The sequence below is a fragment of the Nicotiana tomentosiformis genome, chromosome 7, assembly GCF_000390325.3.
Source record: "Nicotiana tomentosiformis chromosome 7, ASM39032v3, whole genome shotgun sequence".
NCBI classification, from domain to species: Eukaryota; Viridiplantae; Streptophyta; class Magnoliopsida; order Solanales; family Solanaceae; genus Nicotiana; species Nicotiana tomentosiformis.
This window is the reverse complement of record NC_090818.1, coordinates 128,475,452-128,502,193: the sequence shown is the minus strand read 5'-3', so window position 1 is coordinate 128,502,193 and position 26,742 is coordinate 128,475,452. Positions and strand designations below refer to the sequence as shown.

Sequence of the window (26,742 nt, the reverse complement as noted above, 5' to 3'; positions counted from 1 at the left end):
TTCTTGGCATCGACACATCACAACAACCCTAGGTCTGGAGTCCTTCTGTATAAAATTCCTCCGCTTTGAAAGAAGTGGTTGGCTAACCTTCAGAGTGTGCATTTCTGAGTGTGATTTGTGTACTCTGGATACACTCCTTTTGCCAAGTATTCTTTAATGTCGTGGAACCATGGATTTCCATCACTTTCTTCTTCAACATGAGCACAATAAACTGGCTGCTTATGGATTCCTATTGGGATAGGATCGATGAAATTCTTGTCTGGGTGTTGTATCATGGAAGATAAAGTGGCCAATGCATCTGCGAACTCATTCTGGATCCTCAGAACATGTTTGAATTCTATCTTCGTGAACCTCTTAATCAGCTCTTGTACACAGTACAAATATGGCAATATTTTGGTATTGTTTGTAGCCCATTCTCCTAAAACTTGATGTACCAAAAGGTCGGAATCTCCCATCACCAGCAATTCCTGAACATTCATGTCAATGGCTAACCTGAGTCCTAATATGCATGCCTCATATTCTGTCATGTTGTTGGTACATGGAAACCTGAGTTTTGCGGATACTAGATAGTGTTGGCTTGTTTCTGACACTAAGACAGCTCCGATACCCACTCCTTTTAAGTTTGCAGCTTCATCGAAGAACATTCTCCAACCCTCATATGCTTCAGTGATATCTTCTCATACGAATGATACTTCCTCGTCAGGAAAATACATTTTCAAGGGTTCGTATTCTCTTTCTACAGGATTTTCTGCCAAATGATCCGCCAACGCTTGTCCTTTGACCCCCTTCTGAGTTACATAGATGATGTCGAACTCACTCATCAATATCTACCATTTTGCTAACTTTCCCGTAGGCATGGTTTTCTGGAAGATGTATTTTAGCGGATCCATCCTTGATATGAGATATGTGGTGTAGGCACAGAAGTAGTGCCTCAACTTTTGAGCTATCCATGTCAAAGCGCAACAGGTGCACTCCAGCAAAGAGTACCGTGCTTCATAGGGCATGAATTTCTTACTTAGATAATATATGTCCTTCTCCTTTCTTCCTATCTCATCGTGTTATCCCAGAACACAACCAAAAGCCCCATCTAGTATGGATAAATAAAGCAACAAAGGTCTCCCTGGTTCCGGTGGGACCAGAATAGGTGGTTTAGATAAATATTCCTTGATTTTGTCAAAGGCTTTCTGACATTCTTCATTCCAACTTGTTGCAGCATCTTTCTTCAACATTTTGAAAATCGGTTCACAGATCACAGTTGATTGTGCTATGAAACGGCTGATGTAGTTGAGACGCCCTAAAAACTTCATCACATCTTTCTTGTTCTTCGGAGGTGGCAAGTCCTAGATAGCTTTGACCTTTGACGGGTCCAATTCAATCCTTCGGCGGCTGACGATGAATCCTAGCAATTTCCCAGCGGGGACTCCGAAGGCACACTTTGCGGGATTCAATTTCAGATTGTATCTTCAAAGTCGATCGAAGAATTTCTTTAAGTCTGCTATATGATCTATGCTTTTTCTGGATTAGATGAGGACGTCATCCACGCACACCTCTATTTCCTTGTGTATCATGTTGTGGAAAATAGTTTTCATAGCTTTCATGTAAGTGGCTCCAGTATTTTTCAGGCCAAACGACATCATTTTATAGCAATACACTCCCCATGGTGTGATAAAGCCTGTCTTTTCAGCATCCTCTTCATCCATCCAGATCTGATGATACCCGCGAAGCAATCCACAAAATACTAGAGTTCATGCTTGGCATAGTTGTCGATCAGTATGTGTATATTGGGCAATGGAAAATCATCTTTGGGACTTGCTCTGTTTAAATCCTGATAGTCAACTCACACTCTGACCTTCCCATCTTTCTTTGGGACTGGAATGATGTTGGCCAGCCAAGTCGGATACTCAACTACCCTGAGAACCTTGGCTTTGATTTGCTTAATGACTTCCTCTTTTATTTTCAAACTCATAACTGGCTTGAATTTTCTGAGTTTCTGTTTTACAGGTGGACACATGGGATCGGTAGGTAGCTTGTGAGCCACTATGGATGTGATCAAACCAGTCATATCATCGTAGGACCATGCAAAAATATCTTCATACTCTTTTAGGAACCGGATGTATTCTTCCTTCTCTGACGGTGATAGATGAATGCTTACACGTGTTTCCTTGACTGTTTCAGAATCTCCTAAGTCAACTGTCTCAGTCTCGTCCAAATTAGACTTAGGCTTGTTTTCAAAGTTTTCCACTTCTCTGACAATTTCCTCAGGTATTATATCATCTTCCAGATCTTCTGAATCACTATCCTTATGTTGCGTTGTCTCATTACATGTAACAGTCGTAAGTTCATCGGGATAAATAATAATAACGTTGTAGAGAGAAAATGTAAAGAATAATAAAAAATACTAAAAATAACAATGCATTAAATAAATCTTGAAAACGTCAAACAAGTACAGCTCGATGACTCGAGCAATTATTTTAAAACAAAATACATTCAAAACAAAATACTAAAGATGCTCATAAAATTGCTTTAAAAATAAGTGATGCTAATTGCCAGGCTACCCAGGAACTTGACAGGCCCTCGATGGTGCAGCAGTCCAGTTCTTGAGAACAGCTCCTTTCTCTACAGTCTGAATAGTAAGGTACTCCTCCTCCTCCTCCTCCTCCTCAACTATCGCACTGCAATCCATGTCTTCATCATCCAGAAATAGCTTCCTCATGCCGGTTAATACTTCATCTTCCTCAAACCCCCACATCACGTCAGATTGATGAAATGTCTGGTGCAAATGTGGTACTGGTTGTTCCAGCAGATAATAAGGACCACGCCATGGCGGCGACCAATCCTGGTACTCTTGCCAAGTGTATTCATACCCAAACCCAAAAGTTATACCATGACGCTTTAGCTGTACCGGTTTGGTGATCCCTTGGAGATTCTTGCCGAGACCCTTACCAGGATCATACCCTGTCCATAGCAATATGCTTTATATCTTGTTACTCCACCATTTGTCTTTTTCAATTGTTTTGACGCACTCAATATGATGGTATGTTTCTCCACCCAGCTTCCTTCTATTATCGATGACTGGAATATTCTGATTGGTATAAATGGGATTACTCCTGTCTCCATGGATGATCACTTCCTGATGATTCCATTCAAACTTTACAGCTTGATGTAGAGTAGAAGCTACGGCCCCAGCGGCATGTATCCAGGGTTGCCCCAATAATAGATTGTAGGTAGCAGATATATCCAGCACTTGAAACTCGACATCAAAGCAGGTTGGGCCTATCTGTAGACTGAGGTTGACCTCTCCAATTGTGGCCCTTTGGGATCCATCAAACGCCTTCACATTTATACTTCATGCTCGTATCTTGTGCAGGCATTTACCCAGCCTCTTCAGAGTAGTTAATGAACATATGTTGAGACTTGAGCCCCCATCTATCAGGACTCTAGCGATGAATTTATCCTCAAATTGTACTGTGATATGTAGTGCCCTGTTGTGACTTAGTCCTTCCGGTGGCAGCTCGTCTACATGAAAAGTGATTTTGTGGCTTTCTAATACATGCCCCACCATGTTATCCATTTCCCCACTAGTGATGTTGGTGGGTACATAGGCTTCACTCAGCACCTTCATCAAGGCATTCCTATGTGTCTCAGAGTTTTGTAGTAGTGATAAAATGGATATCTGAGCAGGAGTTTTGTTCAGATGGTCAACCACAGAGTATTCTCTTGCTTGCACCTTTCTCCAAAGGTCGTTCGGGCCAGTCTCAATGACATGCGGCTTAGATGCAGCTTATTTGCTTGTTCCTCCCAAGTGCTCAGGTATGTAAACCCTACCGGTTCTAGTCATGCCTTGTGTTGCACCTGTTTCTTCCATTTTCACTTTGCCTTTCCTTCTTGCTTCCGCAACGTAATCCCATGGTATGGCATTAGACTTATAAGATGTCATAGGTGTTACCATTATAGTGAAGGGTGTGGTCACCTCGACTTCAAATGGCACTGGTGCGGCTACCTCAACTTCAATCGGTGCCTGGGTTTAGACTACAATGGGCGTGAGGTGACTGGAGATGTTTTAGGATCATCCCCCTTCCAAATGAGTCCAATTGACCCTTCCGGATCCCATTCTTCATCGGTCTCTATCACATTTACTCCCTCACCTCAGTGATCTGGGAGAGGATTGTTACGAATATTGGGTGTAGTCTCCTTTACCTGTATGACTTTGATGTCAATTAATGTCTGAATCTTGTCCTTCAAAGTGCGACATTCATCAATGGTATGACCCTTCAAGCCTGAGTGATAGGCACATGTCTTATTTTGTTTAACCCATTGAGAAGAGTTTTCTATAGCAACAACGGGAATGGGAGTGACATAACCAGCAGCCCTCAGTCTCTCGTATAGTTGGTTTATGGGTTCAGCAATCGAAGTGTATTATCAGGGTGGTCTACGGTCGAAATTTGGTCTTGGTTTTTGGTAAATTTGGCGGGCTGGTGGTGAGTGATAATATGCGGGTTGGGTGTTATAAGTGTGGTAGGTGCCGGAAGGTTGTTGGTATCTAGGGGGTGAAGGATGGTATGTGGGTGAAGGTGTTTGGTATGTGAGAGGAGACTTTGGACCTTAGGCTACCATTATTGCACCCACTTCTTTCTTCTTGGAGATACCTCCTGACTGTAAAGCTTTATTTGTGGCTTGGAATGCTTCGAAATTTGTCACCATTCTGCTTTTGATCCCTTCTTCTATTCTTTCTCCCAGTTTGATTATGTCAACAAATTTATGGTTTTCAATAACCATCAACCTTTCGTAGTATTGAGCTCTGACGAAGAACTTATTCATCTGTTCTTTTTCAAGTGCCGGCCTTACTTTCGTGGCTTCAGACCTCCAACGAGTAGCATACTCGCGGAAGGTTTCCATTGGTTTCTTCTTGAGATTTTGAATGTAGAAAACGTCTCGTGCGTTTTTTGTGTTGAACCTGAACCGATCCATGAAATCTGACGCTATGCTCACCCAATTAACACACTTCTTTGGGTTCTGACTAATGTACCAAGACAAAGCATCTCCAATGAGGCTCCTCATGAACAACTTCATACGAATTCGTTCATCTTTGCCAACCCCCACAAGTTTGTCACAGTATGTTCTTAGATGCACTTTCGGATCACCAGTTCCGTCGAACATTTTGAATTTGGGAGGTTTGTAACCCTCCGACAGTTTTACATCTGGTTGAATGCACAAGTCCTCATAATTCAAACCTTCAATGCCCTTGCCACCTTCGATACTCTGAACTCTGCCAGTAAGCTTCTTGAGTTCTTCTGCCATGTTCTTGATGAGCAAGTCCTTCTCGGCGGATTTCGGTATATATAGGGTTTATTGTGGGGTGTGGGGTAACGTTTCCACATATATGGGATTGCTTTGGTGGACTCCAAAAATTTAGGCATAATGGTGGTCATTGGTTGAGTTTTGGGGATCAGGAGTAGGTTGCGGTGCATTTTGAGGAGTGTGGTAAGTGGTGGTTTGTGGGTATTGAGTTGGATGGTGATGGTGTTGTGGAGGAGTAGGTACCGGTAGAGGGTTATGGTTCTGAGGAGGTGTGGTGTATTGATGTGGCGCGGGAGGGTTTGGCGATGGATTTTGGTTCTGTGTGTTTTGGGGAGGTGCTAGGTTTTGGGCGTTTGTGTTTTGTTGGTTGATATCAAGGACGTTTAGGGTGAGGGAAAGGGTTGCCAAGTTCCAAACCTGCTCAAGTTCTCCTTGTAGCTCCAGTATTTTCTGTTCCAGGTGTAGGACCAATTCATTCTGTGCTGGAGTACTCCGACCATCCGAAGTTTCAACGTTCTCTACATTGTCCTTTCTGATACCACTTAAATCGTCCATCTTTCCTTTCCCTTTGCTTCTGCCTTTAGGATCACTTGGTGGAGGAGAAGGTGGAGGACTTCTGGATCTAGTGTGATATGCGGATGATTCCAGTATGCACGAACCAACCTTGGGGAATGGGAATAATCAAAAGAAAGAAAAACAAACAAAGGTAACCAAATCAGTAGGGATATTTGAAAGAATGCTTGCAGTATTTAAACATGTTCCTTAAAATCATGCAATAATTCGCATCCTAATTGGGGACCTCATTGTGCCCGAGGTAGGCCAAAGCGACACATAGACTCAGAGAAAATTGATGCCAATATTGCATCATTTCATTAATGTGAAAACGAGCCAAACTTTTACTAAATAAATGATAACAATGAAGTTACTAATGGCGTTTAGCCTTATTACATTCGAAATCTAAACTAAGCTAGAAAATAGTAAAGAACATCATTTGCTAAATCTATTTGGTCCCTGAGGGACCTTTTCCATGCTTGGCTCTCTTGACTCCGTCAATCAGGTTTCCCAGGTCGCGCATATCCAATAATAGGTAAGCCTTTGCTAGATGCCCTCTTTCATTGCCATCCGTTCTGACAATCTGAAAGCCTTTTCCCCATCTTTCCCTCAAACTCCATCAACCCTTGCTCCAAATATTCCAATCTTTCGGTGGACTTAGTGGCGATTTCCTTCCATTCATTAATTGCCTCCATGTCCACTTTATGTTGTTCCAGATGTCTAGCTTCAGACTCAAAAACCTTTTTGAGAAGCCCTCTATACTTGACCTGTGCCTCAGCAACATCATCAATGATCCTATTTTCCAAATTGACCCCTGGCTTGACATCTCCTGCTATGTCGTCTACCAACCATGATGGGTAGAATTACATATGGCCGGCATAATGCTTGTCTGGCTCGATAGTATCCTTTTCCACAATGACCTTCTGGATCCACATGTGTTGTGCCTCGAACTTGAATGGGATGACGTCCCCTTTAAAATCTGCTTTGTAATAGACTATGTTGGAAACCCGAGGTATTACCTATTTTCTTCCCGCTTGCCTCATTACCCTTATAGGAGCATAATGATAGATTCCCCTGAACCCGATCAATACTAGATGAGTTGTCTCTCTTGACCTGATGATGAATTCACTGCTAGGGAACCATTCAAACATCCAATGTACCTTCTCATCGGTTAGATTGCTGAAGAAACGCACCCAGCTCATAGCATTTCCCGGTTGTGCAAACCTGTCTGGGATAAATGTCATTCTCTTTGGGTGATAGTAAGCTATGTAGTCGTTTAATGGTCATCGTAGAAGTTCCTGACGATATTCTCCCATGTGAAAATGTTCCAATAACCAAACTTGCAGTAATAGATTACAACCCTCGAAGTGTCCAAACCCCTGCTTGCATCGATCTAGAGCGCGGTACATTTCGGCTAGGATCATGGGTATGATGGTATAAGTCTGTCCCTCGATTCCATCCATTAGAGTCCTGGCGACCATGGCTAAGTGAGTATGGATCATTCCCCCTTTCATCGAAAATATTAGCAACCCCAAGAAGCAGACAATGAATACATAAACTCGACGGTGCGTCCAACCCAAAGAAGTAATGGCAAGTTCATCATGATGAAGGAGATATGACTTGTTGTGCCCATAACGCTCATAAAGGAATTCAAATGGGATGTATGACTTCTTTAAACAAAGCAACTCATCATTTTTCTTGAAACCCAGCATTTTTAGAAAACCGCGGGGAGTGCGATTCTCTGGCACTAATAAACCTGGACTATTCTATGGCAGCTTAGCGAAGCCTCCTATTTCTTCTAGGAGAGGAGTCATTTCCATTTCACCAAAGCGGAAGACGGCCCTTTTCTCATCCTAAAAGATAGTGGCGGCCTCAATCAATGCTCTATTCGGCAGGATGTCTAGCAAAGACGGTAAATTACCAAGGACCCTTCTCACGTGATTCTTGTCGCTAGGCGCGAGATTTTTCCACCAGTCAAGCAATAGAGGTGGGATGTTTTGGACCATGCCGAACCTAGGGACTTCGTGCTTCATTCTCTGCAAACAAATAAAGTTAGCCCTTTTCCCCTCCGGATTTGACTATTTACACACTAATGATCAACATATTGGCATATTTTCTCCAAGTAATGCACATAATATGACGGTGTCCATTGGGATTGTGGAAATCCCGTCGGACTTTGGACAAGGCTTATCTTAGGGGGATATTAACAACGTTCTAACTCGTACTAGGTTTACATGATGCATGTACATTTGATATTGGAGTAAGGTTTCTAGGATGGCCTAGATCGGTACTCTCAAATGGACAACTTGAGAGGGAAAGGCACGGGACCATCGACTGTACCGCTGATTGATTACTCTACTGCAAATAAGCATTTACAATTTAAAAGGGTAATTTTAGAAGAGCACGGACACTCATCAAGCGCCGCTATGTTGATAATTGGCACGAGTGGAGTATGATGTGGAGCATGCTTTATGCAAAGATAATAACACGTTGTCAAGTATTTGCATGGTAAATATGTAAAAGCAGTAAATACAATATTAAGGTAAAACATGAAAGGCATAAAAGAAAGACAAAGGAAGAAGTTAGTTCGTGGAATATATGAGAATGTACTAAATCAAGCAAGGGAGTAGGGATGGGAGAGGCATGATATAGCAGTCTTTAAACAAATGAAGAGCAGTTAGAGCAAACAAGGGCTAATAGGGAAATAGATGTACATGTTATAACAAATTTAAGCAAATAAAGGTGGAGAAGGGAAGGGATGTGCATGTTATAATGGGTTTAAAATAGTAAAGGTGAACGGGAAAGGGATGTGTATGTAATAGCAAAATTTAACAAATAAAGATGGAAAAGGAATGTGCATTTTATAACAAAGACAACTAATCCACATAAGCCAAGTTCATTATGGTAAGAGCCTAAGTGTAAATCCCCAACAGAGTCGCCATGCTGTCGCACCCCATTTTCTCGCGAAAGCGAGTTTTGACGTCGTGAAAACTCTTTTTTAGAGTGGGAGATAGAGTGCTAAAAGAAGAGTCGACACCTAATGATTTTTAAGGTGCGTTAGGGCACCTATTGTGCAGATAACTCTCTTTGACTAGTCAACGCCACCATAGATTGGGTAAGGGCTCAAATTACCTCAAAAAGAAGGTGTTAGGCACTCCTCGAGGTCTACAACCGTGGGTCCCGACCGAACTTAAAATTATGTGGATTAGGCTAAGTTATCAAATAAGCAAAGTGAATATTAAGGTCAAATAATTTTATTACAAAAATCTTAATACGAATATAGAGATAGAACTATTCCAATTCTAATAGAAAACATAGAAAGGAAGGGGGGGGGGGGTCCTAAGTTTTTTAGCCTAAAGGATCACCCCGTGCAATATAAATAATATTTCGCAACTCCCTTAGGGTAGGGAGTTACTCATATTATTCAGTGGGCACAGACTATCATCTCCTGCTACCCGATTACTATATTAAAGTTGTTTACCTAAAAGCGCTCTAATTCAATTCTAAGGCGTGCCCTATGCGTGCATTACCCGCCTCATACCTATGGTCCAGGAGGTTTTGGACCTCTATTTAGGTAGTTCTAGACTTTACCTAGGCTACTCAAAATGTTAAAACAAGGCGACATAAAAAACACATTGAACTTCAAATATGGGCAGTTAAGGGCTCAAGTTAACCTCCACACTTAAAGCAACAAATGTACGCGAAACAAATGTTCAGGTTAGGAAGTTCAGAATTAAGAACCTTAGGACCTATAGATATGATTTCTAGGTGACTTTGAATTAAAACATACAGGCAGTTTCAGATGCAAGGTGCTGCTCATAGATAGGATTATACAGTTATCGCATACTGATAATTGAAATTGCAGATTTCCAGTTATTAATCCTATAGATGTTGCGTCTAAGTGATTTATGCAGTAAAGACAGTGGAATCTATCAGGAGAAACCCAATATTACTCATGCTTTTGACAGCGGCCTAAGTGAGCAATAAACAGTGTCGAGAAATGCAGCATTAACAATTATTAAGGTGAATAGTTATATCTTATAGACAGGATCTCTAACGATTGGCACTTGGAGCCAATTTTATTGTTATACCTTAACCCTATAGGCATGTTTTCTAGGTGAACAGTGCGATACAGTAACAAATGAAATGATTGAAATCCTAGAGGCATGATTTCTAGTGGAGATGGTGCAGCAATGCAAATTGAAGGAAAGTTCAACGATATTTATTTTCTATGGGCAAGTTTTCTAATAACATGTAGCAACAAGGATAATTGAAGCATTTGAGCTCATGCTTTGCTAGTAGACAAGTAGTGTGAGTGTGTGCTTCTCCTAATGACATGATTCTTACAGTGCACATAGAGAGTGAAAGGCATATATAGCAAATAAATCATTGAATCCTATAGGCATGTTTTTCAACCCTCGCATGCAAACATCAGAATTTACCCATTCCCCACTTTTTTACTAACACCCTAATTATTTATTACAAAGTTATTACATGCCCAATAATGAATAAGATTATAAATATTATACAAATAATGACAGTAGGCCCACAACGGGCCCAAAAGAAATACCAGCACTGTCTGGGCCTTCAACAATTCTCTCGTGGTATACCCTGATTTTCAATAAGGAACCATGTTCCTCAGCACAACTCAGAATCCATAGAAGAGCTCAAAGACAAATCACACAACCATAGAGCAACCATAGAGCAACCATATTATCCAACTAGCTTACATGTTCATTAGACAATAGGAAAAGGAATTGGGATAATTCAGGTTTTAGTAGTAGGGGGAGTGACTAAAAACCCAAATCCTAGTGTGTCAGAGTTCATAAGGGCCTCAAATAGACCCCGAGCAGTGCTCACACTAGGGAGGTCAGTAGTAAGAGCCTTGGCAGCCTTGGCTTTCAGCCGGCTAAGAATGAGAGGTTCAGAATAGCATAGGTAACAGATGAGGGAGAGTGGACGATGGTTGAGGGACAAGAGTTGAGAAAATGCACTTATAGATTAAAGTAGACATAGAAAAGCTGAGCATACAGAGAAGTTAATCAAACAAGTCACAGGACTTAGAAACAAATTAAGCAGGATTCCAACACTTAGCAAAATAACAGATAAACAGCCACATATTGAAAGAGTTACGGGAGAAATAGGTTCGCGAGATTGATAGAAGTTATCATATACAGGAGCATAATACAAACAAGTTTAAATAAGGCACTGACTTAGAGATTTGAAGCCTAAAGGTCTTAATTATGTCAAACATGGCATGGAAACACAAACTAAGATGGCCATTCTAAAGGTTTCCAAACAGTCATTAAGGATATAAGACTAAGCAAAACAAAAACATGATGTGAGGGAGTAGATCATAGTTGATAGAAAAGGTCTTATCACATATTAGAACACATTAAATATGCAAGACTATCATTGCAAAGATTCAGTTAAGAGTAAACTTCATGTCAAATAGCAAATGTAGGAATTCAGGTATTGACAAAGTAGACTAATTAACTAAAAAAGGTCCATGTTATGTTAGGGATTCATCCTAATATCATAAAACAGTTCAAAACATGGTAGGGAAAATAAGTTAAGGTGACTGTTCTAAAACCTCAAACAATCACTAAAGGGGTATGGGATCAAGTGAGCATGCTAGAGTGACAAAAATAGCAGAGAAACAAGTCACAGGTTATTACAAATGTGAGGCATTTACTACAGAGATTCAGGACGAAGCAGGTAAGCATATTCATGAACACTCATGCATCAATACACTAGCTAAACGAGCTTAGGAAGGTTCAGGTTATCCAAGTTAAACATAGACAATCTTAGAACCAGCAACATTAGGAGAAGTTAAATGCTAAAGAGACTTAAAACGAGTGTAACGTTAACAGAGTTGTGCATAAAAGTAACCCAGAGACACATTAAGCTATAGATTTCAGAAATGAGAACACATGCAAATCATAGACACATAAAAATGAAATTGCAAAAGGTCAAGCGACTTACCAGTTAAACGGACAACAATAAAGAACAAAAGATCCACAAGAACCCAGAATCTCAATGCGTCAAAGTTCCCAAGAGCTTCAAAAGAACCCCAAAAAATGCTCGCTCCAAGAGAAAGTTCGAAAAATAGAATCTCAGTGGTCTTGGCTTTCAGCCGGCCAAGAACAAAGTACAGAACAAGAGAATGAGGGAATCACATAACAAAGTTCCAATTTTAGTGAAAGTATATCGATTGAGGTCCGTCCTAAAGGGGAATGGGGAGGGGTTTATATAGTAGCAAAATTGGATGAATAAACAAGGAAACAAAGTAAATAAAACCTAAAATAAGGAAAGAAAGCATGCAAAATCGATTCAGATCAATTGAGGAGAGAAAATGGGTAATCCCTAGTTCAAGAGGGAGAACACAAATCGATAGAGATATCAGTGAATCAGACTCACATAGCATGGTACTGAGTGTATATAGACGAAATAATGCTCAGAATCAAAGGTTCAAGCCACTTTAGTCCGATATCAGAAGATCTCACTTGCCAAACTTAGGCAAGCACCTAAGTAACGCCACAAATGGACGACCAGTATATGAGAGGAGACCAATAAGGTAAGTGAATCAGTGATTGATTCCATTTTAGAGCTGGATTTGGAGAGGTTGAGAGATGTAGTGGCTAGGGTTCGTAGAAGAATGGGGAAGGTTCGAGAGAGTGTGAAGGCTGCTGTAAAGAGATGAATGAGTATCTAGGGTTTAGGCTGTGGGGAGTAATTAAAAGTGGGGGGTTAATCGTGGGTCGTTGATCTTAGAGAACAACAGCCAGATTTTTAAAAAAGGACTGGGGTGGGTCATTTTAGAGGGGTCCGACCGGGTTGGGTTTGGGGTCATTGGGCTTAGGTCATTGGGCCAATTTGGTCTAAAAATTAGTTTAGAGTTTGGGCTACAATTTAAATACACCAAATTTATCAAAACTAATTTATAAAAAATGATTAATAAACAAATAAATATATTATTTATACACTAAAATGATTAAAAATAATAATTCATCATTATAAAAATATAAAAGTGCTATTTTGACACAAATAATATAAATAAGGAGCATTTGTATATGAATATAGGCTATTATTGCAAAATTATGCAAATAGCTTTAAAATGCTATTGAAATTATATAAAAATGAAGTGAAAATATTATGAGACATATATATGGATGCAAAAAATGATAATTTTGGATGATTAAGTCATCACAAATAATTTAAAGGAATAATTACTAAATATTTATGTGATTTAAATGCAAGAAAATTAATTTTAAAGCTCTAAAAATTATAACAAATTATAGAAAATTCTTGTATAGATTTGTAAACTAAAAATGATATTTTGAAAGTATATATACTATTTGAGAAAATATGAGGGCAAAATTGGGTATCAACATGCTCTAGCAAGAAACACCAACGTCATCTCCTAGATTAGCACAACTTTACAATTTAGCTTCGATTAACACACATGGCAAGTTCTAGACTACACAAGATAGCATAGAGAATCATAATTCCTCACACGCACATTGCACATGAATCAATCAAGACGATTATGTTCAACTCTCAAGTCAAGCAAGCACACATAATTGAGAACAACAATCATAATGCACTATGTGGCATACAAGTCGAACAACTGAGAAGAGGCGTCACAAAATAAGCTATTTATTTTACTTAGGCATCACAATTCAAACCAAATTCACGGGAAGATAGATCGCATGTCATGGCCTAATATACCAGCACCAAACATGTCACTAAGTATCTCAAAGCAACTTAATTTCTTCCTAACTTATTCCTAAAAGTACCCGGTTCGAGCTACACCCTTGGAAAAGAACCGGCGCCCAAAGAAAAACCAAGGGATACTACCTATAATATCCTAAAAGAAAATTGGTGTTTTTAATCGGACTTTATCCCTCAAGAAAATTGTCCAACAGATCCATCGTCGGGAAAAGTCCGAGTTTTTTTTTAATTTTTTTTTTAATTTTCATTTTTTTTATTTTTTTTATTTTTTTTTTAGAACCTAGACTATGTCTATTACGAGTTCTAAAACAAAAAACTAATAAAAAAATAGTTTTATACAATTACACTTCAGAAAGTAGTTTTCCCACACCACACTTATATTATGCATAGTCCTCGATACATGATCACAGAGAAAAATATTTAAAATAAGGGTGAGAAATACTCCTTGAGACCCTTTCGGGCCTAGCTCGGACATTATCCTCAATATTAAGGGTCGGGACGACCCCACACTTAAGCTCAAACATGCTCCTCAGCTTCAACTTCGGGTATTCAGACTTCCCCTACTCTGCAAAACAACACAAAACTTGACACTATAAAAAATGAATAAAAATAATACAGGCTGGGTTGCCTCCCAACAAGCGCCTTATTTATAGTCGTGGCACGACTCTGTTACTTTGCTCAGGCTGGGCGCTTTCTCTTCTTCTTTCTCCCATGAAGTCTAGCCTTTTGCATGCTCTCAGAAGATCTCCTCTTTCTTCTCTGGCTCTTTTCTCAATCATTCTTACATACTCAGCTTGCAACACCACCTCCTCTAACTCAGTTGTCCAATCTGGATCACTACAATTCACATAAGAACTCTGCTCTATCTCCTTCAATTCGACCACGGTAATCATGCACAAGTCTTCATAATTCTTAGGGAGCTTAGGTTCCATGTACACATTAAAAATGACTTTCTCATCGTCAACTCTCATATTCAACGTCCCTTCCCTCACTTCAATAATCGCTCCACCAGTAGCTAAGAATGGTCGTCCCAAAATAATGGGCACTTCCTCATCTGCCTCGTAATCAAGAACAATAAAATTAGCAGGAAGAATAAACTTTCCCACTCGAACTAACACATCATCAATAATTCCTTCTAGCATAACTAGTGATCTATCTGCTAATTGTAACGCAATTGTAGTAGGTCTAAGCACCCCCAATCCGAGTTTCTTGAACAAAGAGGATGGCATCAAATATATACTAGCCCCTAAATCATACAGGGCTCTACCAACTTCTTGGTTTCCAAGAGACAAAGGAATTGTGAAACTCCCAGGATCCTTCAACTTAGGAGGAAGTTTACTCTGAACTCTAGCACTACACTCTTCAGTAAGTGCAATTGTTTCAAACTCTGTATGTATTCGCTTGTTGGCCACAATATCTCTGAGATACCTTGCATACTTAGGCACTTCCTGCAAAATTTCCACCAAAGGCAAATTCACACGCACTTGGCTCAAAATATCTAAGAATTTCTTGTACTTAGCATCATCTTTTTGCTTCTGCAGTCTTTGTGGAAATGGAGGTGGTGGCCTTGTCCCAATTACTGGCTCTGATCCTTTGTTCTCTTTCTCATTCTCCTCAACTGGCTTAGAAACTAATTCTCCTTCAAGACTAGTCGTATACTTCTTTTTCTTTGGAACTTCTTCTAACACTCTTCCATTTTTCAAGGTAACCGCATTGACTTGAGCTTTAGGATTAGGCTCGGTATCACTAGGAAAAGCCCCAGTTGGTTGAGTATTTTGGGCACTGGAAAGTTATCCCATTTGTCGCTCCAAATTTCTCATCGCTGCTGCTTGGGCCTGCTGGTCAGCCATCACTTTCTTTATCATTTCTGTTGTTTGGGCTAGTTGGTCAGCCATCGATTTCTTCATCATTTCCTCAAGGCGACTTGTCGAGTTTGCATGTTGTTCAGCCTGAGGTGGTCTATATTATTGTTGAGGTGCTTGTGGCCTGTACTGATTCTGAGCACCTTAGTTTCCACCCCAAGAGAAGTTTGGGTGGTTCCTCCAGTTAGGATTGTAAGTGTCCCTATACTGATTTGCATGGCCTCGATTTGTAGTACCCACAAAATATACAGACTCTGGATTTGCTGGGTATAAATTGATCATGTGACCCTCTCCATATACTTCATAAAATAATTGCACTTGTTGCACTGGCTGGGCTTGTTGCTTGTTAATAACCAAGGTCATCTGATTGACTTAGTTGGTCAATGTGGAAATCTACGCTAATAATGCCGAGATGACATATAACTCGAAAACCCCTGCAGATTTTTGCACTGTGTGTCTGCCCATCTCTCCTTGCCAATCAGGATTACTTTTGGATAATTTGTTCAATAACGCATATATCTCATCAAAGCTTTTCTCCAACACTTGACCTCCAGCTGCAGCATCTACCACAATCTTTGTCTCAGGATATAGCCCTTCTATGAAAGTGTGAGCTAACACTTCGTTTGTCTGATTGTGATGAGGACAGTCTCTGAGCAGCCCCTTGAACCTCTCCCATGCTGAGTATAAAGACTCCCCTGCTTTCTGTTTGAAGGCGACTATCTCACTTTTGATCTTTGCAGTTTTGCCTGAAGGGAAAAACCTTGCCAAGAATTTCCTTGCCAGATCATTCCATGATGTAATAGGATTAGCTGGTTCTGCCTTCAGCCATCGCTTTGCTTCGCCCTATAGAGAGAATGGGAAAAGTGTGAGCCTCACATAGTCTAGAGTGACTCCGTTAGTGATATAAGTATCACTAATCTCCAAGAGGTTCAAGATATGCTATTGTGGATCCTCGTGTGGAAGACCCATAAACTGCCCATTCGCATGAAGTAGCTGGATCCTGGAGGTGACATTAGCAATGCTGGGCATCGCCACCTCCTGAACAGCCATATATTGCTCATTTGCCATGTTCATAGGAAATTGAACAAGTGCTTGAAGATTATTTGTGTCTCTTGCTTCCCTCAACCTCCTATGAAATGTTCTCTCAGGTTCGGGGTCAAAGCCTTGAAGTCTGTCCTGGCTTCTGACCCTTTGCATTCAATCAAGGTTCCTAAGAGCAGAGCAACAATCAAGTAATGTTAGACTTGACGAAATAAACAATTAAAGGAAAAAATAGAAAGTAGTCAATATTCAAGTCCCCAGCAACGGCGCCAAAAACTTGTTGCTCCCAAACACACACGCAAGTATACGTGGTCGTACAAATAATAAAATGATAAGTCGAGTGTCGAACCCACAGAGACTTGTATCAACTACCTACTAAATTCACCAAGATTGTTATTCAGTCGAGCCAATTCGAGTTCAAGAGTTTAATTATACTAAACTATAATTCTATGTAGTAACTAAATTATCAAGCAGCAAAATAATTGTTGTGTATTCAGTAGAGACAAATATTCCAGGGTTGTGATCGATTCACCAATCCTATTGTGTTCTAGTTAACTCTCCATTTCATACAATTCACTCATGGTTGCTAATTAATCGAACAATTGCTCTCGTAGCCTTCTCCTAAAGTACTACTCGCCTATTCAAAATAGATTAACGCCTATATTCCTATAAAATCAATCTATTAAGAATGCATTAAGATTATGATATTTAATTAAGTACGGTGATTAAGTATATTACTATCCTAACCATAAACCCTCTCCCCCCTCAAAGTTAAAATCGTGCTCTCTTCAATTTTTCTCTAATCTAAACATGGATTTCCCAAGCATAGCATAGATAGTAAATAGAACCTAACTGCTGGCCAGACAATTAAGCAATTAATCATAGAATTAAAGAAGCAACCATATATTGGTGAATTGTAAGCAAAATTAAATCAACGTTAAACAACAATATTCATAGCTAAATCACAACCCCAGAACTATGAGTTTTAGCCACTCATGCTAGTATCAAACAAATTTATAACTGTTGGACAATTGAAAATACTAAGAAAAGATGAAAAAAACTGAGATCTCCTCGCTCCCGGATGTTCCTCGTGTGTATTCCCTCTTCAAAGTGGCGTCCCCCCTCTAAAAATAAGGTTAGTCTTGCTTTTATATGCATTGGGTAGGTCTAGGGCCAAAATAACCTTGTCTTGGGCAAACTTGGACAATTTTTCCGTCACCAGCGTCCAGCCCAGCGCCCCACGCTGGCCCTGGCATTGGCTTAGTGAAAGTTCTGTCAAGGGCACCACAGGTGGCGCTCCGCGCTGCCTGTGGCGCCAAAAATCTAACTTTTCCTTTTTTTCGTCTGTTTTGGCTCTAATCTCGCACCTCCCCCCCTCCCCCCTTCCAATTACTTCCGGATGATTCCTACACATAAAAATATCCCGAATTAATATAAATCAACACATTTTACATCCGAAATCCACGAAATACGAGTGAAACATGAGGCGATATACATATAAATATATATACTTTAAGCTAAATATTAATAATAATTTACATTGGCGAAATAATAGTTAGTTGATGAAATCCATGTCTTGGATTAGAGATTGATGATGCACCTATATGAAAGCTTATAAGTTTTCATGTGTAAATCCGGCCGGTGAATTTTGTATCCAACACATGAAATAAGTTAAGCGAAAGTCTAAAGAAAATAATCAATAAATTAAATTATCAGTAATTTAATTTAATTGATTAGTATGTGAATCTTAACACGGGGAATTAAATAAGATTTAATTGATGGATTTCGAAATTGAATAAGGAGTGCAATTACGAATTTTTAGTAGAATAATTCGTAATTTATTATGATGGATATTAATTTAAAAAATTAGAAATTAATTCCATAATTGGAAACTTTGTTAATTAAATTATGTGGTCCCTGCCATGTCTAAATAATAGAAAATAAAAGAACCATTTTTCTGGTGGAAAACAAATCCAACGGGTTTTGGAAAAGGGTTTTAACTCTTAAAACATGCGCTATAAATACATAAGGTTTTCCACCTAGATGGAGGGAGAAGATGGTGGCTGAATTTCAGCCCCTTTTTCCTAGAAAGTTTGCCCGCACAAAATTGTTATTTTTGAATATTATTTGGGTAACACAATAGAAGGCCGTGGAATGTTCGGGAGTTGTGATCGTGCTGATGGTGGATATTTCATTGAGTTGCTGTGGAACTAGATGCTCACGTGATAGAGGGTCTTTGTTCACGCTTCAAGAGATAACCCGTAAAACTTTTTATATGTTAGTTGTCTAAATTACATGTGATTTTAATACTGAAATTGCTTTCGCAGCTTATGATAATCCATCAATGTAACATAAGAATAAAATGCTATAATCATAATGTTCCACTCAAAAGTTTAATTATAAGATATTTCTGTTAATTTCTTGGCATTAATCAACTTGCACCTTGCTTTCTTAGGAAAATCAAATAGGAAACAGAAAAAGCTCCGACTCAACAAACTGAGAGAAAATAAATCATGATGGAATGATGAAAATATTAGCTATATTGCAAGTCCCTACCATATAAGTTCATATTTTATTTAATAAAAGAAACAAATAAGCTGGTTAAAATTAATAGGAATCACCACTAGTATTGATTAACAATTCTTTTCTTGAACTAGCACATGCTATATGTTGAACTAAAAAGAAAAGTTGCTTTCTTTTAGATCCTTTGGGAGAAAGTGACATTCTTTAAAAGAAACATATGATTGAATTTAGGTAATCATAAAAAATATAGGTAACCTTAAAACATAAATTCACGCACCTCGATTTATCATAATAATTTTTTTTTCTATATGTTGTTATAATTTGTGATACAGGTCACATGATATGAAATGATTCTAACCAATTGACCCTTTTGCAATCATCTATTCCGCAAAAAAATGCCCAAATATAATACTTTTTGGGTGGTCTTCAGCTGTAGAACCCATTTGCCCATCGTGCAAAATTTTAAGGTCAAAAGCTAAAAGTATTACTCGTGGGGCTAGCGAGGGATAATATTTGTTAAACTTGAAATTCTGTCCAGGAAACAAATGGCGACAAAAATTCGGGTGAAATTTAAAAATAGCCAGATTTACTAGTGGTAATTGAAAAATAGTCAAAATTTCAAAAGTAATCGAAATTTAGTCACTTTTCATGTAAAGATAAATCTAGACGAAAACACTGTTCAATATCCGAAAAATATTCCAACATAATATACTGGCCCAGCATAATATACTGGTCCAGCATAATATGCTGGAAGTTCATACACAGGTGCTCCAATCTCTAGTATATTATGTGTATGAACTTGCAGTATATTATGCTGGAACTTTCCGTGTTGCAGCAAAATAGTGACTATTTTTCAATGACTTTACAAACACTGGCTAGTTTTCAATTACCAATCCGAAAACTGGCTAGCCCGTACTATTTTCACCAAAAGTTCAAAACCATCCATTTTGAGAGCTATTTCTCTATTTTGCTTTTCAAGCACCCACTTTCGTACTTTGAAATCAGGCTACACCACGTTATTGTACTTCATTCATCTCAATTATATATACAAATATCACGATCCAAAATTCACTAGTCGTGATGGCACCTAACCCAACCCGCTAGGTAAACCAACTAATAACTATCCAATTTCAATAATATTTAACAGGACAATTAATCAAAAGAAATTATCTGAATCTTATAAATTTCCCAAGGACTGGTAGTACAAATCATGATCATCTAAGAATAGAATTTACAAAGCCGAAATGAAATAAATACATAGTCTGTTTGAAAAGTACATAAACAAAGTTTTATAGATCTAAGGCTACCACGAACAAGAGGCAGCTACCACCGAGACGCAGGTACATCTTCAATCCAGCTCCCATCGAACACAGCAACATTAGCAACCAACATCTGCACGCAAGGTGCAGAAGTGTAGTATGAGTAAAACCGACCCCATGTACTCAATAAGTAACAAACCTAACCTTAGGTTGAAAGTAGTGATGAGCTAACACAAGGTCGGGTCCAATACCAAAGTTCCACAACAGTTCATAACAGCACAGTACAAGTACAAAATGAGTATCTCAGAAATAAAAGGCTCAGTTCGTCCACAGTTCCAGAAAGCAAATAGGCATTTCTTTTCAAGTATCTCAGTGAAAACCCAAATCTTTTACCGAAAAAGCCAAAATACGAGTAAGTTTGAAAACTGTAATTTTTTTCAAAAATCCTTTCAACAATAAATAAGATGTTCCATTTTCCTTTCAGATAGCAAGTGTAAGATGCCTCTCTATGCCCATATGTAAAAATGTATGAGAAGTCATAAATGACGTGAAACTATATAGCATGAGAAAAAATGCATCTTTATGCCTGTATGTCAAGTGTGCATGCCAAATGCGATACAAATTAGTGATAAAGATCATATGCATACTCTCAGAGTATCAATTTACTCCGTCCTCCCAGTCACTCAGCACTCGCACACAGTAGGTACCTGCGCTCACTGGGGTTGTGCAGACTCCGGAGGGGCTCCTACAACACAAGCGATATAATCTACACGGATAACTCACGTGATGCACGGACAACTCACGTGCTATAATATCAATATCTGGAATCGCACGAACAACTCACGTGCTGCACGGATAACTCACGTGCTATATTAAGCCAATCTGACCCACTGCGGCATGCCGCTCGATCCTATAATCATCCTCACAACCAGGCCCTCGGCCTCACTCAGTTATCAATCTCTCCAGTCTCTCGGGCTCACAATGTCATGATACTAGCCCGAAAATAATGATATAATGCATTAATAAATAACAATAGAGACTGAAATATGCTATGCATGTGAATGCGTATGACTGAGTATGTAATGCAATGAAAGCAGATTACTCAACAATAGAAATGACCTCAGTGGGTCCCAACAGGATAAGCATGTAGCCTAGACATGGTTTCTAACATAATCACAGCTCGATAACTCTAGTACGTAGATAATTCATGATTTCAGACAAGTTCAGGTAACTACACAGTACAACAAAAATAACGTAAAATCACAGTTCACACGGTGCACGCCCACACGCCCGTCACCTCAAAATCAAACACATAACACGTATATTCAGGATTCATACTGTTAAGTTATATTCCAAAGTTTCAATGATGAGAATGTTCACTTACCTTGGTTTTGCAGGAATGTTCATCAAAAGGAAAGAATACTAATGAGAAGCTGTCTAAAGATGTGATTGCTGAATTAATGGACAAGAAAAAGGAATCAAATTTTAGCACATCCATTCGGCCTCAATCAAAGGAAATCAGATTACAAATCAAGGAGCTATTGCCAGCAAATATTCAGTATCCTTAATTAAGCTCAATTGTAGGCTTGAATGTCTCTCCAATATAAGCTTGTGACAAGGAAAGTCACGATCAAATCTGGTCCCTCCCAAGAGCAGAATTCGAAGAGGCACACCTTGGGTCAAATCCCTTTGAAGATCTCGTGCATCTATTTTCGGTCAAGGCTCAACGACTCTCTTCTCTCCTATAAGAAGTCTGCTAAGATCAAATGAAATACTTGCACAACTACACACATTATTTTCTAAGTCTCTCTACTTCTTAGCCTAAACATTGTAATCCTCAGTTTATCAGTGTCTCAAAAGATAGGAAGAATTAGAACACAAAAGAGAATTGTGTCATTATTCAAAATTCATTGTTGCTATACTTCGTTGGTGGTGAACGAATCAAAACCATCTGTATTGTAATACTTTCAAGATCTAAAGGGAACCCTTGTGACCCAAGAAAAACTGGATGTAAGCACCACACCGGTACCGAACCAGTATAAAATCTCTGTGTGTTATTCACTTTACATTTACTGTTTATCTTACATTCTGCTATTAATCTAGTCAACTAAAATCATCATCAGAGCAAGGCTCACAATCTCTGCTTAGCAACTGCTAAGAAAAAGATCATGGGATCTAACACTGTTGTTGGTGCACTATTTCAAGAAGGAACCTCTCAGGTTCGACCTCCTTATTTCAACGGACAATACTTTTCTTATTGGAAAGTGTGTATGGAAACATACACGATGTCATATGACATTAAAGTTTGGCGTGTGATAAAAAAGGAAAATCTTTCAATCCCAGCAAAGAAGGATGCAAATGGTCAAGTCATCGTATCAACTGATCCTCTTGACTTAGATGAATACACTAATAAACAAGCTGCTGTCATAACTGTAAATGCCAAAGCAAAAAATCTACTGTACAATGCTATCGATGGAGAAGAGTATGAAAAGAGATCAAGTTGTGAAACAACCAAAGAAATGTGGGACAAACTGGAGGTCACGTACGAAGGAACCAACAAAGTGAAAGAAATAAGGATCAATCATTTGGTTCGAGACTACGAGCTATTTCAAATGAAGGATTGAGAATCAGTGGAAGAGATGTTCTCCAGGTTCAGTAATATTCTTGGAGATTTGAAATCCTTTGGTAGACCTATCAAAAGTGGTGAACAGGTTAAAGCAATTCTCAGGAGTTTACCTACCATTTCGTAGTCAAAAGTCATCGCTTTGGAATATCAGGATCTTGACAACATTTCCTATGATGAACTAAGAGGTAATCTAATTGCTTTTGAGAAAACTCACTTGGATAGACAAATTCAAGAAAAGAAGAAAACCGATGCCTTTAAGGCAACTGTGGCTGAACAAGAAGAAGAAGAAGGAGAAGAAGAAGAAGAAGAAGAAGAAGAAGAATAAGGAGGAGAACAAGATGAAAACATTGCCATGCTCTCTCAAGTTGTAACAAGCATGATGAGGAAAAACAGAAATAGCAGAAGAGGAAGCCTAACTTCAGGAAAGGAAGGATAAACAATAAAATTGACAAAAAATGATGGAAGGTGCTACGAATGTGGAAAGTTGGTCATATTCAAGCTGATTGTCCTGAACTAAAGAAGAAACTGAGCAGAAACATGCAAAAGAAGAAATCCTTCGGAGCATGGAGTGATGAAGAAGAGTCTGATCATGAGGAAGTTTCTAATATATATTTCATGGCTATAAATGAAAATGAAGATTTAGGGGAGCTTGGACTAATGGCAGATGGAGATGATGAGGAAGACAACTCAAGAGGACTTGGCCTTATGGCAGACGAAGGAACTAGTAATGTACGTCTTCCCACATGCCCTAATTGTTATGAACTTCAAGAATTTGTTGATATTGCTCTTGCAGATATCGAAAAAGTTGTGAATGAACTTAGAAAGATTAAGAGAGAAAAGAAAGGCTGGTCCCTGAAACTGGAAGTATGTGAAATTGAGTGTGATATGCTACAGGATGAAGTTAATGAGCTTCAACTTCAATTGAATGGATTGCAAAAATCCACCAGTCACAACTCAGTCAAATCAAATCAGACTACTCATCATAAACAAAAATTTCTTGCTTGTTCCTTTTGTGGTAAAAATGGCCATAGTACTAACCAATGCAGGAACAGAATTAGAGCATAAAAAGGTTCTGGAAACTCTAATATTCCACCATGTTTTTATTGTGGTAAAAGGGGTCATACCTCAAATCGTTGCAGGTTCAAGGATAATAAGAGATGGGTCTGGAGACCTAAATCTTCAAATCAAGCTAACACTCAGCATTCTAACCATTCGGGACCCAAGCAGGCTTGGGTACCTAAAAACAAGTAACTTTGTTTTGCAGGAACACCGCAAGAAGAATCAAAAAGGAAAATTGTATTTCGACAACGCGTGTTCCAGACATATGACTGGTGACAAACAATTGTTCAAATCAGTCACCAAACTAGATGGAGGAACAATTACCTTTGGAGACAAATCCAAAGGAAAAGTAATTGGTGTTGGAAAAGTTCCTCTGAGCTCAACATGTGATGTAGATGAAGTCTACCTGGTTGATGAACTCAGCTATAATCTTCTCAATATTAGTCAACTATGTGACAATGACTAGGAGGTTCGTTTTACGAAACATGGCTGGTTTATAGAAGATGAACCAGGTAAAATCATTCTTTCAGGCAATTGAGATAGAAATGTCTATACTATCAGCAATTTAGATAATCTTGGAGATCAAATTTGTCTTACTTCCATGATTGATGATCCCTGGGTCTGGCATCGAAAACTTGGTCATGCCAGCATGCATACTATTCAAAAGCTTTCTAAACTTGATCTTGTAATCGGTCTTCCAAAACTAAATTTTTCAAAGGATCATATCTGTGATGCATGTCAACTGGGAAAACAAACTCCCTCTTCTTTCAAAATTAAAAATATTGTTTCCACCTCCAAACCTCTTCAATTATTGCATATGGATTTATTTGGTCCAATTAGAACTGCTAGCATAGGTGGTAGGAAATATGCTTTTATCATTGTAGATGATTTCTCTAGATTTACTTGGGTTATGTTTCTAAGTCACAAAGATGACGCTCTAAAGAATTTTAAAGTTTTCTATAAGAAGGTTCAACGCGAAAAAGGATACTAAATATCTACTATCAGGAGTGATCATGGAGGAGAATTTGAAAGCAAAGCTTTTGAAAATTTTTGCAACGATCAAGCAATCTCTCACAACTTCTCTTCACCAAGATCCCCGCAGCACAATGGAGTAGTAGAGCGTAAAAATAGAACTTTACACGACATGGCAAGAACTATGATTGTGGAAAATTCCTTACCTCGTCACTTCTGGGCAGAAGCTGTGAGTAAAGCATGCCACATCATCAACAGGTGTTTGATTCGACCAATCCTCAAAAAGACTCCTTATGAACTATGGAATGGTAAGAAACCCAATATCAGCTACTTTCACCCTTTTGGATGCAAATGCTTTATCCACAACAATGGAAAGGACAATTTGGGTAAGTTTGATCCTAAGAGTGATGAACGTATATTTCTTGGATACTCTCCTTCAAGTGGAGAATATAGAGTTTACAATAAAAGAACTTTATGCATTGAAGAATCAATTCATGTTGTTTTTGTTGATACTAACCCTCGCCCAAGGAATGAAAAAATTCCTAAAGATGAGGAAATCTCGTTTGTCCCTAAATCTGTTATTGTAGGAAAGGATCATTAAAGTGAGACAGATGTTCAACAGACTCAACCACCTAAAAAGCCCGCAGAAAATCTCAAACTATCTCCAGTAGATCTGTCGACTAAGGTAGAAAGAGAACTTTACTCAAACACTCCAAATGAATGGAAAAGTGAACTTGGCTATCCTCACAAATTCATTATAGGAGATCCACAGGAAGGAATCAGTACAATAAGGTCACAGAAGAACAAATCTCATGTGGCTCTTATTTCTCAACTTGAGCCAAAGAAAGCAGATGAAGCTCTCAAAGATACTCACTGTATAAGTTCTATGAAAGATGAACTAGATCAATTTGAAAGAAATAAAGTATGGGAATTGGTTCCAAGACCTTTAAACTCATCCATCATTGGAACTAAGTGGGTATTCAGAAACAAATTGAATGAATCAGGTCAAGTGGTTCGAAATAAAGCAAGATTGGTTGCTCAAGGATACTCTCAGCAAGAAGGAATCGACTATGATGAAACCTTTGCGCCTGTAGCAGACTCGAATCCATACGAATATTACTTGCTTTCGCTGCTCACAAAGTATTCAAGCTATTTCAAATAGATGTTAAAAGTGCATTCCTATATGGCCACATCTCTAAAGAAGTATATGTGAAGCAACCACCAGGATTTGCAAATGTCATCTTTTCTAATCATGTATATAAGCTGACTAAAGCTTTGTACGGTCTCAAACAAGCTCCCCGTGCCTGGTATGAAAGGTTAAGCTCTTTTCTTCTAAATCAAGCGTTCAAAAGAGGTAATATCGATATAACTCTTTTTATTAAGCATTCTAGTTCAGGTAATCTTATTACTCAAATTTATGTTGATGATATTATTTTTGGTAGTCCTAACTCTGTTCTATGTGAAGAATTTTCTCTTTCCATGAAAGAAGAATTCGAAATGAGCATGATGGGAGAACTGACATTCTATCTCAGACTTCAAATCAAACAGTCTCCTAAATGAATTTTTATTAGCCAAACCAAGTACACTACGGAGCTTATCAAAAAGTTTGGCATGGAAAATGCTAAGTCAATCGGCACTCCAATGAGTCCAACAATAATGTTCGACGAAGACAACAATGGAAAAAAGGTTGATAAAACCATGTATAGAGGAATGATTGGATCCTTATTATATCTCACTACTAGTCGACCAAATATTATGTTCAGTGTGTGAAAGTGTGCAAGATTTCAGTCGACTACTAAGGAATCCCATCTCACTT

At 38.7% G+C, this 26,742-nt stretch overlaps 1 protein-coding gene and 1 non-coding gene across 2 annotated transcripts; one reads left to right on the top strand and one right to left on the bottom strand.

Moving 5' to 3' along the window:
- Positions 1–14,231: 14,231 nt before the first annotated feature.
- Positions 14,232–16,643, bottom strand: LOC138896359 (uncharacterized). The gene is made up of 3 exons (XM_070181164.1): positions 16,482–16,643; positions 15,844–16,289; positions 14,232–15,366 (listed from the first exon to the last, which is right to left on the bottom strand). The coding sequence occupies exons 1-3, from the start codon at positions 16,641–16,643 to the stop codon at positions 14,232–14,234; spliced, it is 1,743 nt and encodes a 580-aa protein (XP_070037265.1).
- On the top strand, positions 16,077–16,181 carry LOC117280761 (small nucleolar RNA R71). The gene has a single exon (XR_004511341.1). It is a non-coding gene; the product is annotated as a small nucleolar RNA R71 (small nucleolar RNA).
- Positions 16,644–26,742: the final 10,099 nt, after the last annotated feature.

What these genes read in the sequence shown, in the direction of transcription:
- LOC138896359 (XM_070181164.1), bottom strand. Translation starts at nt 16,643, where the DNA reads ATGCAAAGGGTCAGAAGCCAGGACAGACTTCAAGGCTTTGACCCCGAA. An exon ending in AATATATGGCTGTTCAGGAG is followed by an intron (nt 16,290 to 16,481) that starts GTGGCGATGCCC and finishes TTCTCTCTATAG; the next exon opens with GGCGAAGCAAAGCGATGGCT. An exon ending in GTCATCTCGGCATTATTAGC is followed by an intron (nt 15,367 to 15,843) that starts GTAGATTTCCAC and finishes ATAACTTTCCAG; the next exon opens with TGCCCAAAATACTCAACCAA.